This window comes from Brienomyrus brachyistius, chromosome 25, assembly GCF_023856365.1.
Source record: "Brienomyrus brachyistius isolate T26 chromosome 25, BBRACH_0.4, whole genome shotgun sequence".
Classification (NCBI taxonomy): Eukaryota; Metazoa; Chordata; class Actinopteri; order Osteoglossiformes; family Mormyridae; genus Brienomyrus; species Brienomyrus brachyistius.
The window spans coordinates 4,824,009-4,842,475 of record NC_064557.1 but is presented as its reverse complement, the minus strand read 5'-3'; the positions used below and the strand labels follow the sequence as shown (position 1 = coordinate 4,842,475).

Sequence of the window (18,467 nt, the reverse complement as noted above, 5' to 3'; positions counted from 1 at the left end):
TTCCAATGACAGGCACAGAGGCCTAACCCCGCTAGGCCACCTTCCAATGACAGGCACAGAGGCCTGCCCCTCTATGATGAACATCTCCTCAGAGAAGAACGCAGACACATTCATAGGTTGCTGCTTATCAAAGTAAAAGAAAACGTCACGTTTATTGGAAGTGAAGAGTTCACAGGGATTTACTTCAGTGTGAAGCACGGCATTCAAAATGAGTGTCTTAAAACTACTTAACACGATCCGTATCCCACAATGCACCTGGGTCCACCAGACTTTCCACATCATGTCTTCCGAGTATAAAGTGTGAGCATTCAAAACAACCACTGGTAAAACCTTTGAACAAAAGTGATTTGGGGGTGAGGTAAGCCATGGGACCTTACTGTGTCGACTTTCCGAACCTTGCAAACATATTCCAATTACACAAATAAAAACTAGAGAAAAACATGCCTAGCAGGATAAACTGGAACAGCAGAGAGTGAAAACAGGCCATCTTTGCTCGCCCTGACCCTTACTGTGTACACAAATCACTGAGTAACTTTCTCTGTCAGTACAAGGCAGGATAGTTACAAAAGGCAAATAGGCATATATTGGAAAATACATCTCGTTGTCATTCTGTATGGAACAGTGATGAGTATTAATTGTGTTTCTGACCTACAAACCTGACATAGGATGGTAAGCTCTGCATACAATTTGAAATGGCAAGGCAGACATCTCAGTATGTTTGGGGGGCAGTTGACCACCGCTACCAAATGGCACTAGTAGACAAACAAATGGATAGACAGAGACAGATTGACAGAGAGATAGAGTGACAGACAGAGCGATATAGACAAAGACAAATAGAGGCATAGTAATGTAAACAATAATATAAGCATAATATATACGAATAATATAAACAGACAGATTGATAGAGACAGACAGACAAACAGTCAGACAGACAGACATAGAGATAGAGGCAGGCAGGCAGACAGACAGATATAGAGATAGAGGCAGGCAGAGAGACAGACAGATATAGAGATAGAGGCAGGAAGACAGACAGGCAGACAAAGGCAGCTAAGTAGACAAACAGGCAGGGAGGGAGGTTGACAGACAGACAGGAAAATAGAATTTAGGCATCAAGTAGCTTATGCATACAAAAGACCAGTATGTAAAAGAATAATACTAAAAAGAATGAAAAAAATATATAACTAATGATACTAACAATAGTAACAATAATTAAGGATAATAATAATATCGAAAGGTGAAGTAGTAAGAATACTAATCACCACGGAGTCATAGTGGTAGAGTATTTGCCGATGTAGGTAGTGGTAGTGTGAGTGCAAAGTGATGTGCAAGATAGAGTGTGTGCCACTAGGCTAGCACTGTTATGAACAATAAGCTACAAGAAATGTTCTGCAGAGACAGTATGATTATCGATTCAGGTATGTACCACTTATCACTGTTATAAAAGTGAGAGCAGCATTGCGGTTTCCCGTTGCGGCCCAGCAGGTAAGGCCTGTGTGCTCGTGACTGGAAGGTCACTGGTCTGAGCCATGTCCTCGGCAGAGCAGCCACATCACTGCGGGGCCCTTCAGCAAGGCTCTTAACCCCTAGAAATGCTCCCTAAAAAATTAATAGCTGACCGTGTGTCATCACAGCATATGGGGGCAGAATGTGGCTCTGTGGGCTAAGCCTGTAATCAGAAGGTCACAGGTTCGAACCCAGCCTCAGCATGTCTGCGGGTCCTTGAGCGAGGCCCTTAACCCCCAGCTCCCTGGGGGCCCCAAGGCCCTTAACCCCCAGCTCCCGGGGGGCCCCAAGGCCCTTAACCCCCCAGATTCCTGGGGGCCCCAACAGGTGGCTGCCCTTCGCGGACGGCTTACTCTACAAAGAGCAACTATAGGAGGTATAAAGACAATTTCCCCAACGAGATTGATAAAGTATGAATTATTATTAAATGATACGTGCTGTACAGATACATTGGAAATCTTCTCTCTGCCTACTCCATCTTGCTGTCCATAGCTTGGGGGCGACAGTGCAGGGGGTTCAGGACGTGTGACTGTTCTGCGAGGCTCAAACCGTTGATCTTCCGACCACAGGTACAGAAGTGGTCACAGCCTCTTAGTCTGCTGAGCCGCTCAGCGACCCCAGTGTGAAGATCTCAAACAGCAGGGAGGGATACGAGGCAAGAACCACTCCTATGTGCCTATACTCACAACTAAAACTAAACCTTATTTTTATTCAGCTGAAATACTGAACGCGGACACAGGAGTTCCCAGGTCAGGCTCACGGGGGGAGCAGAAGACTATCACAGGTGGCACAGGGCACAAGGCTGGGGTACATCCTAGACATAATGCCAGAGACAAAATTCAAAGCAGCTAAGTGTAAAACATGGAAAAAGATTCAGTGAAGTATACTTTAGGATGAAAGGAGCCCATCATCACATGAAAGGAGGGAGAATAAAAAAGAGCAGAGTTTAGACTAGAAGAGCATGAAGAAGTGACACGTCAGCAGATTATGCTGAAGTCAGAACCATGTCCAAGGTAGCATAGATTAGACAGACAGACAGGCAGCCAGGCACGCAGATAGATGCAGAGGCAGGCATGCAGACAGACAGGCAGCCAGGCATGCAAGCAGACAGGTGCAGAGGCAGGCAGACAGACAGGCAGGCATGCAGACAGACGCAGAGGCAGGCAGGCAGACAGACAGCCAGACAGACAGCCAGACAGACGCAGAGGCAGACAGGCAGGCAGCGGGGATTCAGGTTATTGACATACATTAGTAGTTAGTGCTGTGGACGGCTGAGGTAACACTGGAAGAACATCTTATTTTTGTGCCAGTTGAAGTGAGTCTTTCAGCCAAACAAAGAGGGAATACTCAATAGTTCTGACAGATGCCGGAAGCTTCTTGCACTAGCGGGACAGCTGTATTAAAGAACAAAGTGTCAAACATCACAGCATCGTCTGAAAGGTGTAGAGAGGGAAGAGGTATCTCGAGGGTACTGATTTACCGTGTGCTGGGCCGGGCCCGGGAAGGACGAGCTCGAAGGCGGCGGCGCTGGGGAGCAGGGCGGAGACGGCAACCCAGTGAGAAGCTCCTGTGTTACAGGGCTTAAGCAGCAGATGGGCCACGGGGCTCTGATTCAGACAGAGGATCTGAGAGAACATAAGGGAAAAGCCGACGGTGAGATGCAACAGTCTAGACGAGCTAAAGAGCTAAAGTCTGCAACCCAAGCCTTGTGATGAGGGAGACTTCAGACTGGCCGGTGTTGGGGGGTTGACACACTGGGGAGGAATCGGCTGGAGTCTTCTGATATTTGGAGGCAGATGCCATGTCATAAGCTTCACATACATGCATGCGAAAAGATCAATTATAAGCAACAATGGGACTGGAGAAGATGCACACTTATCTGTACTTTTCTGCGTGCAGCTTCCTGATTGGAGTGCAGGAGGTCACATGACAGGTGACCACAGGCCAACAGGTGGAATGCAGGCTTACCTGCTGATATTACCAGAGGATTCCTCCGTCAGATTTCTGACAGCCCAGAGGAAAGGAGCTCCTAATTCGCATGAAACGACGGCTACATTTGGTTCCGCTTGCACCGACAGGGCCGATAAGCAGGCTACCAGCAAAAGCATATACCAGTGAAGAGCGGGAAAGCACTGCCACCTAGTGGCACATATGGAATTGCACAAGAAGTTCTAAAACTACGTCAAAAAATTGAAATTTTGGTTGTATAAAAAACAACATAAAAATGTCTCCCACGCTACTATTTTCATAAATTTCTCATGTTTAAAGACTCTTTCAAACCCAGCAGTACTTCCAAAATACTTTCAACACCTACTCTGCAATCCTTTGCGAATCCTTCAGTTGTATAATAAATCAGTAAATATGTCACTATCGATGAAGACTGATCAAAGGCTTTGTGAAGGCACTCAGCACTTTGATATCATACAGGGATTTGCAGGGCACAGTTGGCAACAATCACATCCTGCACAATAAAAACATTACAAAGGTTAGATTTAACTACACCAGAGGTACTCAGTGCACATACGCTCATTAAGAAATCACCACACACACTACACTCGATGAATCTGTCTATCTATGCACAACGTTCTCTAAATGGCTAATTAAATAAGACAACTTCACAAAGTCTTTCACACACAGCTTCATTTTTTTCCACAATTGCCTTCAACATGTTTTCGCAAAGCAACACAGTGCTGTAGTCAAATTAGTATTTAAATAAGATATTAAGAAAACATTTATATCCAATGTTTATATCCCAACAAAGATTCACTTACAATTACAAAACAAAATTTAGATATTACTTCTACCTAGCAATGTATTCATTATAATTGAGCAATAACTGATGCCCAATTATAATTAATTTCTGAGCATGCCTACTGACCCATCACTTTGCAAGTGGTTTACAAGCTCTTTCGTAAACAACCAAGAGCAAGATATGATTGTAATACATTTAATTTTGTTTGTGAACGAATCTTTCCATGAATATATTTATGAATATATTTCAATATTTTGATAGCCTGACCAGTCTAACGTTATGTAACATAACTCCATTTTCACTGCCCACTAGTGGTCAAAAGGATGAACTGCACCAGTGTGGCCAAGCACAGGCACACCACTCAATGTCAGATAATAATAAAACAATCATGCAGTTATTAGGTCGCCTGATATCTACACATAGCAAGTATATTGAGGGAGAAAACTGATTTACAAGTGTTTGGATGGCATTTCAGTTGGTGACTAACTACGTGTGAAGGTCCTGATTTTGAAGACCAACCGGAGATGAGTCAAAGAGCATTTAATCGGGTGAGAGTGAGTCGAGAAGGCATTTTAAGTAAATTCACGTCTGAGTGAGCATGTTGCACTAGACAGGCCAGCGGCTGCTGGGATTGGCTGGGGAACACAATTTATAATGGCCGAAAAACCAGAGGACTGCATCAGGGTCTCGGACGGGGGTTTAGTCCTGGGAACGGAGCCGCCACGAAAAGCCCATCTGTGCTCCATATAAATGACAGCAGGGGGGCCAGACCCCCCACCCCCAGCACGGCGAGGAGGCAGGTGTTCCCAAAACATGTCGTTGCAATTCAGCAGGCCTCTCTTATGAGTCACGGGGGTAATTTTGGGGGTAAAAAACATATGGGACTGAAAATAAAGGCAGGAGAGATTTCCCTAGTCTGGGTGGGCATGTTGATTCCTAGAATATGCAAGGTTGTTCAGGGTCATTTCAGCATTTCATCACTTAGAATACAAATGTAGAGAATTTCCCCACGGGGATTAATAAAGTAATTCTGATTTAGATCCAGCTTAAAGTAATTACACAAGTTACAAATGCAGACCACACTGAAAAGGGCGACTCACAATAGTCCAAAGCCAAACATTAACAATAAACAGATAACCTTTAAATTAAACCATTTATTAAGAAACTTTTCCAGTGTAAAAATACAGCCACAATATATGGTAGTTAATCCGAGGCATGCGCATGGTGGAGGGCGAGATGGAAACTGGTAATTAAACGGATTAACCAAGCAACAGGTTTTAAAATGTAATTACATACCTGAGAATAACCAAACATGCCCGGGATGCGAATCAACAGATGAAAACCAAGGCAATCGTTTAAATAATGCAAGAAAGATAAATCACACATGGTGATGAATGCCGGTGCTGCAGAACTAATGTAAGGTACGGTGTTAAGCGGCTCTGCGGATCTACGGCATTCATACTGCAGCAAGCGAGTTTGCACTGCGACGTAATTCTTCAGCTATCCTTTCCAGTACATCTTTCCACAGGTATGTTCACAAAAAACACATTCTGTTCAGACACCGTATGTACTGGCATTGAAACACACACACACACACACACACACACACACACACACACACACACACACACACACACCTTTACGTACGCCGTTCCTGCTGCCTGGGATGCAGCGTCGTCAGTGATCGGTTTCAAAGCCCAACCGCTGCTCGCATGTTGACACGGACCTGAAGGTACTTCCAGGCCCTTCGCTCATCACAGCTGATGATTCATGAAGACACCTGCATATCTTTTGGAAGTGAGGCCTCCAGGGCTGAACCAGGACTCCTCTTCTTCACACCAGGAAGAACAGCAGAACTTCGGCCTGAAATCCTCGAGCATCTGTGAGAGTTCTATGGTGGTACGCAGCACATGACCTTTCACCTCTGAAGCAGCAACTCATGTGACACCACACAAATATACACAGTCAGAATACATGGAGATAAGCATTACATATTACAGCTATAAAACGAAGCCTGACTCTTATGAAACAAAGGGGATCGGACGCCGCGGAGACAAGCACCAGTAGATCAAAGACCGGCAGCTCCTTTAAACATCGAGAGTTTGAAACGATCACACTGAAAGTATGACTTCACACAATCTGGCAACCACACGTTACTTGGAGCGGTGGGGTTCCTCATCACTGAAATGTCCACCTCCACCTGTACAGGGGTCAGGTTTCCACTCCAGGGCAGAACAAAGCCTAGCTCCAGGAACTGGAGGGCCGTAGGACCCAGGGGGAGTTCATGTGATGGGTATCCCTACAGTCAAAGTGCCAGCCAAGTCCAAGACTAGTGTTTCCCAATCCGTCTTCAGGGACCTGCAGACAGTCCATGTTTTCGCTCCCTCCCAACTCCCGGAAGCAAAAATGTGGACTGTCTAGCTAGGAGATGGGAGGGAGCAAAAACGTGCACTGTCTGTGGGCTCCCCCGGACCGGGTTGGGAAAAACTGCTCAAGACTCATATAGTACTGGAGGATCCGGGTCTTTCCTGCCAGGTGGGGGCCGTGGATGCAGGAAACCTCAAAACCCCATGAGCACATCGCGCTCCTGGACACTGGTGTAGAAGGGCTTCCCGAAGACAAAGGAGTGCAGGCCGGACTTGAGCTTCTCGGCCAGGGCCATGATGATGTTCAGGTCGCCCTCGGAGGTCAGGTCCAGGTCGGTCTTCAGGCTGCGCAGGGAGCGAAAAGGCTTCTTCCCCTTCTGCCTGCAGAGGGACGGAGAGCGGACCTGTCAGCATCCACAACATGGCTCTCCTACACACAAAGCTGAAATACAACCACACCCACCCCTCCCACTGCCAAATGTGTGTTATTCTGGGAGAAACATTGACACAGTTATGTGTATGGCCGCCTGTTCCACGCCTGAACCTAGGTAACAGGTGTAAAAGAAGACAAATGAATCCAACAGTCAACCTGTAAATGAAGTGAAGTAACTGCTCACACTGAGAGACTGTTCGTGGATATTTTTCAATCCTGACTGGTAACCACCCCCACCCCAAATCACACAATGATGTCATTTTCTTTACATTAGTTGCCATCCTCAGATACTCAGGACCATCTTCTGGGTGTTTATGACTTAGCAACAGAGAAAGGATCCCTCTTTAACAGACCAGGCAATATGAAATCTAAAGATATATTGTTTTCACTGTTAGTTTTGTTAGCTGTAGACCGGTTATTTGTGGATAGTCTCAGATGATGGAGAGGCATGTAAGAGTTGTACAAGATTTAACTTACAATCAGAATTTAAAAAAATGATTATAATTGTGTTTTGTAATACTAATAATAATCTTTACATGTGACACTAAAAGACCCACAAGTGCAGGTCGAGTTTGCTTTTGAAAGGAGGAAACAGGCTACGACTCACGTTTCGTCCTCGATGTACTTCAGCAGCGTGAGGGCCTTCCTGTGCAGCAACAGCAGGAACTGGGCCAGGTAGGTGCTGCGCAACGATAGGCCCGGCTTCAGCAGGAACACCTATGAGGGGTGAGCCCAATGTGAGTGACAGCAGTGACAGCTAATCACGAATGGGATCAAAAATCAAGGCGGAGTCAGGACACTCGGGAAGGGGTGGAGCTACGGTCATGGGGACATAAGAATAAGATTGGAGTCTACTGAAGGTGGGCGTGGCCAAATAGAAAAGGGTACCGCTTACTGAAATGAGGGGGCGGGACTTATAGCTGGTAGACTAATCAGGAAAGGGACATGTTATATATGAGAGGGGAGGAGCAACACAGAAAAGATGTCCAGCCAACCCCCCCCCCCCATTGGCCCTCACCTCGTCCAGAAAGCCCATCACCAGGGTGTCCTTGTGCATGACATCCTGGAAAATGTTCCTGAAAGATACAAAGACCGTCATCTAAAGGTTCTTACACGAAAATGAAGCCGCCTCTGATGCAATTTCCTACCATGGGAAACACGACGGACTTCCTCTGAACAATCCAAGTAAGATGTAACGTGGGTTAGTATAAATTTACCCTAGAATCTCTAGAAGGTTTTTTTTCAGAATTATTGATTCTTTTAGAACAAAAAAACACATCATAACAGCGGCTGTCGAGTCCGTTCTCGGCCCCTCTGCTGATTTACACACCTTATTTGGTTGGTCCAGCTAACCAGCTCTATGATTTATTACAGAGTTTCCCAATCCGGTCCTCAGGGATGCAGAGTCAGACCATGTTTTTGCTCCCTCCAAACTCCCTGCCAGAATCCACATTTTTGCTCCCTACCATGAGCTGGGAGGGAGCAAAAGCATGAACTACCTGCGGGTCCCTGTGGAACTGCTTGGGAAACACTGATTTATCGGGTTGAAGCGGCCAGTGGCGGTGGAAGCTCCTGGGGTGCGCTTAGCAAGCTGCACCTCCCTGCCCGGCAAACTGCAGACGGGACCGGCGGGGGCTCGGCGGGGGCCACGTACAGGTCGGGTGTGAAGGTCTCGTCGGTGTGGATGACTGTGTCGGGCAGCACGTCGTCCTCGCCGGCCGCCTTCCAGAGTGCGCCTAGCTCGGCCCGCATATAGCGCCGCTGCGTGTAGACATGCTCGTGGCACGGCGGCATCTGTTTGACCGTGTTGACGTCCACGTCGATATGCGTCGTGGGGAACGGCGAGTACAGCACCTGCCGGAAGGGCAGCACAAAGCTGCCCGTCGAGTCCTGCCGGCCAAACCATTCAGTGTTTGTCTTTATAGCGCCTTTCACGCTGCCTCAAGGAGGAGCATAAGTTGTACTAAATGGTTCGTGATACAGAGATAAAGAGAAGACACACAAAGGGAAGGAAAGAAAGAACATCGGAAGATACAGGAAGAGAGGAGACCTTGGAGGCTCGAGACACACAGACACACACACACTGTACAGACTCCCCAGCCCAGCCGCGTGACAGCCTACCTTGAGCAGACCCTGAACGAAGAGGCCGGTGTCGTAGGAAAAGGAGCCGTCAGCTTTGCAGAGTCGGGAGCACCGGCGTTCGGTCGGCGTGAGGAACAGGCACAGTGTGCGGACGATCTGGGGGGGTGACGGTTACCAGCATGAGATTCGGGGGCAGGAGAGAGAGAAAAAGCTACCCAGGAATAGCTGTACCCGGCAACAGACGTTTTATACAGTGGAGGGCAGTGTTGCACTCGTACCTTATTGACTTTGTCGGGGTTGCTCCCAACCACCATTGAACAGCCGCAGGTCTGCAGATGAGAGCTGATGGCTCTGCCAGAGAGAAGAGGGACAGACTTAATACCCAGCAAGCATCTATCCTGCCCCGGGCCCCAGTGAGCCAGTAAACAGGCAGTGTGGGAGCCTGACAGCACGTTAAGGGAGGCAGGCATCTTACTTGTGCAGGAAATCTTCATGACAACTGTCCCCGATGTCGTCGTCATTCAGAACCGTGTCCTTAATCTGAAACATACCAAAATAAATAAATAAAATGAATTATTAAAAAACAATGATAATAAGACGAGCTTAAAGCATCAAACATTAGACAAGGTCAAGCAGAAACACATCGCAAAGATCAGTCTCCAGGGGTTTAAGTGGAGTTCAAAGTTACAGTTTAGCCCGCATTCGTCAATAAAAATAATCTGCAGTTAGTTTGGAACATTTTAGACGGGACCAAAGAAATGCCACCACACAAGGCATTAAGGCGTGTTTAGCTGAACACTAAATAACCTTCTAGCAACATGCAGACGTTAAACATCCAACCCTGGCCTGAACAAATTTAACAGGAGGCCGGACTCTCCTGTGGAACAGGAGGCTGAGATGCACACCCAGAAGCAGTAGGCAGTGTAAGCAGGGTGCTAAAGTGGCACTGCACACAGTACACACACTGCACACAGTGCACACAAGTCAGTAACCAAGGGTAACCGCCGGATCTCTGAGCGGGTCGCACGCGAAATCCTCCTCACTCAGACCCCCACCTTCCGATAGCAATCTCTCCACTGCTGAAGCTAATCGCAAGCCTCCAGTTAAACAAGCAACCAGGAACAGCTACTATTTACTGTAATAAATCAATTGAATTAAATGCATACATCTGTGTGGGGAAGTAGCCCGTAAGCCTAGGATTGTACCCTGTTATTGCAGTACGGTTTAAAGGATTACCCCAGGAAATTCTCCGCCTTTATACTGCAACCTGAATTTAAAAAAGCCTAACATTCATCTTGGGGATAACAGAGACAGCACTGAAGATGTGCACATGGACTGAGAAAGGAAATTCAAGTCAGCATGCAAATAACGTACAAAAGGTAAGACGATACACAAGAGATGTTCACGTCCAGAACGTACAACCAACCAGGTGAGTATAAAGAGTCCCAGTCTGTTGGCTAGAACAAAATCTTGGTCTGAACTTTTACTGTTTGGACCAGAACTGTCCACCTCTGCGATACACTGGACCTGAGCAGTGGCCCCTATCATACGCAGTCTGCAGCACGATCCCACGTGTCTGACACTCTTCGACCTCAGTGGCAATCGTGGTGTTAATGAAAATAAATTTAAAAAATCCTTATCGAATTGCTATTTCGACTGAAAACGGTTTCCTGGATTCCCTTCATTCAGCGTTTCTCAGATGTTGGGATTAAGTACCACTTCAGATCAAACCAAAGCAGTCAAGTACCACATGGGTGAATAAGTCACAATAACAAATTCCCGTCGTCTTCCGGCACCCCAACAGGGGGCGCTCCATGTACGGCAGGTCAATCTGCCAATTGGACGGCCCAAGACATAAACCTTAGCATTCTTTTAACATTCGTTCAGGTTGCAGGCAGGTCATATTTACCAAAAATGAACAAAATATTAATTACATTCTCTGAAACGTGAACATATTTTAAGCTTCATTTTATATCAGATACGAATTAGCAGACTAGCCTCTCATTGTGGGTCCATTTGTCTTAAGCAGCAACGGAGACAAAAAAAGGTCAGAGTGAAAATCAAATAAGGAGAATTAAAAACAAAGAAAAAAATGGTTGGGCAGAAAAGTTACGTGGGGGAGTGATTTTGTGAACTAGTTAAGCATGTCGAGTCAACTGCCGGGTTTGTCATATGTGACACAGTATTAGTATTTTTAATTGTTTGTATTTAGGAAGTTTCATTGACATGCAGAATTTTATTCTGAAAAGATAATCAGTTAGCCTCAGCAGTATCTGTTTCGGCCGCTGAACGCGTCAAGCTTTATTACGGTCAAACGTTATTACTAGCGTTTAAACTGTTTGTGTTTGGGAAGCTGCAGTGACAGTAAGGATTGTAGTTTGAAGGGATTCAAGAAATTTGGGTAAATACCTGTTGCTAGTTTTATTTTACCAAAAAGGAAAAACTTTTACTTGAAATGAATGTGTATTTATTGAACACCAGCCTAACAGACGTCACCACATCACACCACATCATCACGCTTACGTACATCCCACTAAGAAACACTGGTACTGTGTGATCAGGTACAGGTCTCCAAATCGGAGCAGGTAAGTGGCTTGGGCGGGTGGCGGGTGGATGATGTATGTGTGCGTGTGGATTTGGACGACTTCAGAGCCGATATACACATCACTACTAAGCCGAAAACCTCTGGCTGTAGGAATACATGGTATGAGCACAGGTTTATTTAAAAATAAATGGGTTTAAAATAAAAGGTTTTCCTATCAGAATGAGAAGCGAATACTCACATCGATGTCCTCTGGGACACTGTGGGTCTTCATGGAGGACAGCAGCTCCATAATGGGGACGATCTCCGACGTCAGCACCGACACGATGTTGTAACCCTGGGGGATTAATCACAGTCAGTAGCCGGTTACCCCGGCAACCACGCAACATCAGCAGCTTTTTAAAGTGCCCTGCACACCCAGTTTTAAAGAATCACGCCAGAGCAAGGGCAAGACGGTAACAGCCAGCTGTGAACCCAGGACCTGAGCTAAAGCATCGCGACGACTTCCATCCTTCTGACCCAGAGCGCTAAGACACCCGTGAGAATGATAGACCCTCCGTTCGGGGCACATTCATCTACCTCACAGATTATCTCACAAACAAGTGTAATTCACCATTCCCTGCACTAGAGGGCATCCAGGCATTCCAGTACAGCTACACTGTACGTTTACTATAATATATTATAATACATATACATGGGGACCATTCAAATTACTAGTCAATCACTAACTCTAAATGGTATTAACTGTTGTTGCTAATGTTGTTTCGGTTGTCAGTTTTCACATCCTTGCATAAATTGCAATTTTACTCAATCGCCTGATGCTTTTATCCAAAGCAACTTGCAGTAGAGGGAAGGGCTACAATTTATTTGTGATCCCTGGGCTTCGAACCTTTGACCGTTGCATCGTTAGCACAATGCTCTACTTGCTGAGCAATAACACAAAGTCTCCATTAATCACTCTGAAAGGATATATGAGGCTTAGCAGACCTGTGCAGCTGTGAGGCTGACCCCGATGTTAGCGCTAGTGTTCCAGAATGTGCACAAGACACAGAGTTAGCTGTGACCACGATGCCATGACCAGGGACAGCCCTACCTTCTGCATCCAGATGCGGCCCTTCCGGATGCTGTGTTTGAGCCTATCCACACAGACGGCGTGCAGCGGTAGGTAGAAGCCGAGCTCGGCCTGCGGCAGGATGACGGAGAGGGCGCAGGTGTTGCGGTCACCTTTCAGCTCGCCGTCGAAGATGAGCGACACGATGACCACGCCCTTCTCCGAGAGCACGAAGAACTTGACATCGATGGCACCGCTCTCTGCACTGCGCAGGATCTCGCCGTTCAGCGTGTGGTTGGCCAAGAAGGTGATATCGCCGTCACCCAGATGCACTGCCAGCGCTGGGGGGCCCCGAGGAACCCAGATGTGCCGCACGCGTGGCCCCAGGATGTTGTCCCAGTAGGCGAAGGTGGCGGCCAGCAGGGGACAGGACCCATCTACCGCCACCTCCGTCTTGGCCACGGCCGGGGACTGCGGGGGGCAGCCCGACGACATCTCCTGGGGGGTGTCTGGAGCCTGCCTCTGGATGGGAATCTCCACGCTGAGCTGTCTCTGGGGATGGGGTTAAAAATGTTTACATTTCTAATATCCTGGAGGACAAAAATGAATGCAAATTAAATATTGGGGGGTCACACCCCCCCCCCTACTTGTAGTTACAGACTACACACTTCACAACTGCACAAAAACACCTAAAACACACACAAACACACCAATTTCTATATATAATTAAAGAAGTGTAACATATGAAACATAATAAGAAAATTGGTAGGATAATGTAATAATTAATACAGAAAGAAAGAAAGAAAATCGAGCCAGTCTTGGCAGCCATATCACTGCCATACATCTCACATTTGAACCTTCTTAGAGCATTTTCAATGGCGATATGCTCGCATTCACTAAACTCGAAAACAAAATCAAGAGACTTTTAGCTGCTTAGACTGCAGCTGTTGTAGCTCAGTCTGTAAATCTTCCGCAAGATGCTTGTCCTGTTATATATACTTTAGTCAAAGAGAGAGCATTACTTCGTGCGGCATCTCCAGACACTATGCAGGCGTGGACAGACCGCCTTCACAAGCCAACAGGCGGCTGCTCCATTTCTGCTTACCATGCTGGCCGTAAAAGGACGTGTTGCATTGTGTCTTTAGGATCTTTTAAATAATAAGAAGAAATGTATGCCTGCATATATGCATGCACATATCCTGGATCTAAACAGCATTTTCAATGCATGTGAAGCACATAAACCTCAGGAACTTCACTTGACTGGATATCGAATAAAAATCCCTGCTTTATTTTGACTAGCTACCTGTTTAACACTAAGAGGAGCAATTAAGCCGCTTCACGAAAGTAACGGCATCTCCGGCTTTAGTATTGCTGAGGTGGCACACGAACACGTTTAACAAAAACATCTCGAGCGATCGACTGTTATAGTTTGGAATGTCATGAATGTCATGGTACTTACAGCGTAAAACTACCGGATAAATAGCCCAGTTCGCTTTTTCCACCGTTAACAGCGCGTCCTTGCCCTTCATTTCCGCAACACTTCCTGGTGTGACGTCACAGCCCAAAAAATAAATACGAGCCGCGGCGCTGTCGCCCCCTGCCGGCCGCTGGCATCGTCTGACAGGAAACATACGGCGCTATGTGGAAGCATGTCTCTTCCACGCAATCGTGGCGTGCTCTCATTATCAGCCTCCATAGGGATAGACCAAGCGCTAGGGGGCTTTTCCTCCGTCACACCATTTTCTGTTAAATCTAGATGCTGTAGTGTGTGAGAATCCCAAGTGGGAGGCTGTGTCTGACATGCAGGATGCTGGATCCATTCACACCACGTTCAAAAACCACTGGGATCGGGGATCTCAGCCATTCAGGTCGTCCCGTTAATGAAATACTGAACCTTCCATGTTAAACTGGCCACTGAAAGTGTGTGTTGTATGTATGTGTGTGTGTGTGTGTGTGTGTGTGTGTGTGTGAGAGAGAGAGAGAGAGAGAGAGAGAGAGAGAGAGAGAGAGAAAGCACCTGCAGCTCAGCAGTTGCGCGTTTGAGTGTAGCAAGAGTGCCCAGTGGAACCTGACATGACCCAGAGAGAACATGCGAGCTCCACACACGCCAAAAGGCTTGTGCGGGTCCCCCAAAGCCGGAAGCGTGCTGCAGAACCCAGCCTGATACCATGTCAAGCAAGTCACTGACAGCAGTCTACGATCTGAAGATTATTTCCAGCGCTTTCTTTCACCCTTCCAATTACACGACGGTTCCCTGTTTGCAGCGTTCCCCAAGAGCTACCGTCTTCTGAGGGGCAGATTGAATGTTTCACTGGAAATCCAGTTTAATTGCTTTCCCGTCCGCTGTTCAGACCGAAGGCCTCCTTATCCTTTCACATGCCGGAGGTGCGGCCATTTCAGAGCAAATGAGATGCGTGCTTCCTGGAGGTAATTACTGACTGTAATGGAAACAGCCACTGCAGCGATGCTCTGAGCGCCGTCTGGGTCTCCACGCATTACCAAGCTCTCACCCCTCCTGCTCAGAGTGTAAAAGCCAGGAATTTTGTTCAGATGACCGCTTACCTGCTAAATGTAAACTACCCATAAGGACGGTAGATTTTCTTCCAGATTCTTCTAGAATGCTAAGTCCCTCAAAGCCTTTCCAGCATATGCCTCTTTATACAAACAACAGTAAAAGGAAAAAAAAATAATAACTTTCAATTAAAATTCTTCTTCTTTTCAATATTTAATCCTACGTCTTATACAGATAGGCAGGATGCAGTTGGCATATTTCGTAAATGTATGGTCATGTTTCAAAAGGTATTTATTTTACAGAATAACTCCATGTATTGTAACGTGGTGGGGCAGGTGGGCCTGCTTCTCTTCTCAAAAGGTTAAACAAAGCCTGTTGTTCCTTTTTCTGAAGTACGAGTGTGTCAGAGCCACTGCTGTACCCTTATTAATTGTAAAGCTGTAAAATGTCTGCCTTGCTGCTGATATTTAGATGTCCAAAATAGTTCAGATCAAAGCTGAGAGCTTCTCAACATGGGAGACGGGGACCTAGTTGGTATCTCAATTTTAATAGGAGGGAGAGGTAATATGCAAAAATGACCAATAAGCTAAAGAGATGAGCCAAGGACTGGGCTAGTAAGGACCCAGCACAGTTGGGAAGTCTCTGCACACTGCGGCCAATTTCTGTGACTTCACGGCTTGGCTCTCGCTCTGCTCGGCATTGCCAGCTGTGGCAACTTATATAGACTGTTAATGTCCTTCCAAATCACATCCAAGCAGTTGAAATGGAGAGGACAGGTGGACTCGGAACTGTGAACTCTGAAGGTGCAGAAAACATTTCAAAGATGAGCGATAGAAGCAGGATGCATCTCAGCTGCATTTCAAGCATCGATAGTAAGAATACTTTTGTGCCATGTGAGTTTCATGTGTTATTTTTCAAATAAATGATTAAAATCCCGTTTTTCGTTTTGTCATCGTGAATTATTAAGCATAGACTGCTGACGGAAGAGACGGATTTAAATGATATTAGCTTAAAGCCGTAACACAGTGAACCCTTCTAGACTGTATGCATCCTGGACGAAGAGGGACCCCAATGAATGGACTTCGGGTGGGGTAGGTGAGTCAGTGGTCAGTACCCCGCTTCTCACAAATCCAGGGTGGGGTAGGTGAGTCAGTGGTCAGTACCGACTTCTCACATATCCAGGGTGGGGTAGGTGAGTCAGTGGTCAGTACCCGCTTCTCACAAATCCAGGGTGGGGTAGGTGAGTCAGTGGTCAGTACCCGCTTCTCACATATCCAGGGTGGGGTAGGTGAGTCAGTGGTCAGTACCCGCTTCTCACATATCCAGGGTGGGGTAGGTGAGTCAGTGGTCAGTACCGCTTCTCACAAATCCAGGGTGGGGGTAGGTGAGTCAGTGGTCAGTACCGCTTCTCACATATCCAGGGTGGGGTAGGTGAGTCAGTGGTCAGTACCCGCTTTCTCACAAATCCAGGGTGGGGTAGGGTGAGTCAGTGGTCAGTACCGCTTCTCACAAATCCAGGGTGGGGTAGGTGAGTCAGTGGTCGAGTACCGCTTCTCACATATCCAGGGTGGGGGTAGGTGAGTCAGTGGTCAGTACCGCTTCTCACAAATCCAGGGTGGGGTAGGTGAGTCAGTGGTCAGTACCGCTTCTCACAAATCCAGGGTGGGGTAGGTGAGTCAGTGGTCAGTACCCGCTTCTCACAAATCCAGGGTGGGGGTAGGTGAGTCAGTGGTCAGGTACCGCTTCTCACATATCCAGGGTGGGGTAGGTGAGTCAGTGGTCAGTACCGCTTCTCACATATCCAGGGTGGGGTAGGTGAGTCAGTGGTCAGTACCCGCTTCTCACATATCCAGGGTGGGGTAGGTGAGTCAAGTGGTCAGTACCGCTTCTCACAAATCCAGGGTGGGGTAGGTGAGTCAGTGGTCAGTACCGCTTCTCACAAATCCAGGGTGGGGTAGGTGAGTCAGTGGTCAGTACCGCTTCTCACAAAATCCAGGGTGGGGTAGGTGAGTCAGTGGTCAGTACCGCTTCTCACAAATCCAGGGTGGGGTAGGTGAGTCAGTGGTCAGTACCCGCTTCTCACATATCCAGGGTGGGGTAGGTGAGTCAGTGGTCAGTACCGCTTCTCACAAATCCAGGGTGGGGTAGGTGAGTCAGTGGTCAGTACCGCTTCTCACAAATCCAGGGTGGGGTAGGTGAGTCAGTGGTCAGTACCGCTTCTCACAAATCCAGGGTGGGGTAGGTGAGTCAGTGGTCAGTACCGCTTCTCACAAATCCAGGGTGGGGGTAGGTGAGTCAGTGGTCAGTACCGCTTCTCACATATCCAGGGTGGGGTAGATGAGTCAGTGGTCAGTACCGCTTCTCACAAATCCAGGGTGGGGTAGGTGAGTCAGTGGTCAGTACCGCTTCTCACATATCCAGGGTGGGGTAGGTGAGTCAGTGGTCAGTACCGCTTCTCACAAATCCAGGGTGGGGTAGGTGAGTCAGTGGTCAGTACCGCTTCTCACAAATCCAGGGTGGGGTAGGTGAGTCAGTGGTCAGTACCGCTTCTCACATATCCAGGGTGGGGTAGGTGAGTCAGTGGTCAGTACCCGCTTCTCACAAATCCAGGGTGGGGTAGGTGAGTCAGTGGTCAGTACCCGCTTCTCACAAATCCAGGGTGGGGTAGGTGAGGTCAGTGGTCAGTACCGCTTCTCACAAATCCAGGGTGGGGTAGGTGAGTCAGTGGTCAGTACCGCTTCTCACAAATCCAGGGTGGGGTAGGTGAGTCAGTGGTCAGTACCGCTTCTCACAAATCCAGGGTGGGGGTAGGTGAGTCAGTGGTCAGTACCGCTTCTCACAAATCCAGGGTGGGGTAGGTGAGTCAGTGGTCAGTACCGCTTCTCACATATCCAGGGTGGGGTAGGTGAGTCAGTGGTCAGTACCGCTTCTCACAAATCCAGGGTGGGGGTAGGTGAGTCAGTGGTCAGTACCGCTTCTCACATATCCAGGGTGGGGTAGGTGAGTCAGTGGTCAGTACCGCTTCTCACAAATCCAGGGTGGGGTAGGTGAGTCAGTGGTCAGTACCGCTTCTCACATATCCAGGGTTGGGGTAGGTGAGTCAGTGGTCAGTACCGCTTCTCACAAATCCAGGGTGGGGTAGGTGAGTCAGTGGTCAGTACCGCTTCTCACAAATCCAGGGTGGGGTAGGTGAGTCAGTGGTCAGTACCGCTTCTCACAAATCCAG

The 18,467-nt window shown here is 47.5% G+C and overlaps 1 protein-coding gene across 1 annotated transcript; it reads right to left on the bottom strand.

Moving 5' to 3' along the window:
• Positions 1–5,394: 5,394 nt before the first annotated feature.
• c9orf72 (C9orf72-SMCR8 complex subunit) lies at positions 5,395–14,283 on the bottom strand. The gene is made up of 10 exons (XM_048996447.1): positions 14,189–14,283; positions 12,772–13,281; positions 11,920–12,015; positions 9,612–9,676; positions 9,415–9,487; positions 9,176–9,292; positions 8,709–8,944; positions 8,073–8,130; positions 7,662–7,771; positions 5,395–7,002 (listed from the first exon to the last, which is right to left on the bottom strand). The coding sequence occupies exons 2-10, from the start codon at positions 13,222–13,224 to the stop codon at positions 6,816–6,818; spliced, it is 1,395 nt and encodes a 464-aa protein (XP_048852404.1). The 5' UTR covers positions 13,225–13,281; positions 14,189–14,283; the 3' UTR covers positions 5,395–6,815.
• Positions 14,284–18,467: the final 4,184 nt, after the last annotated feature.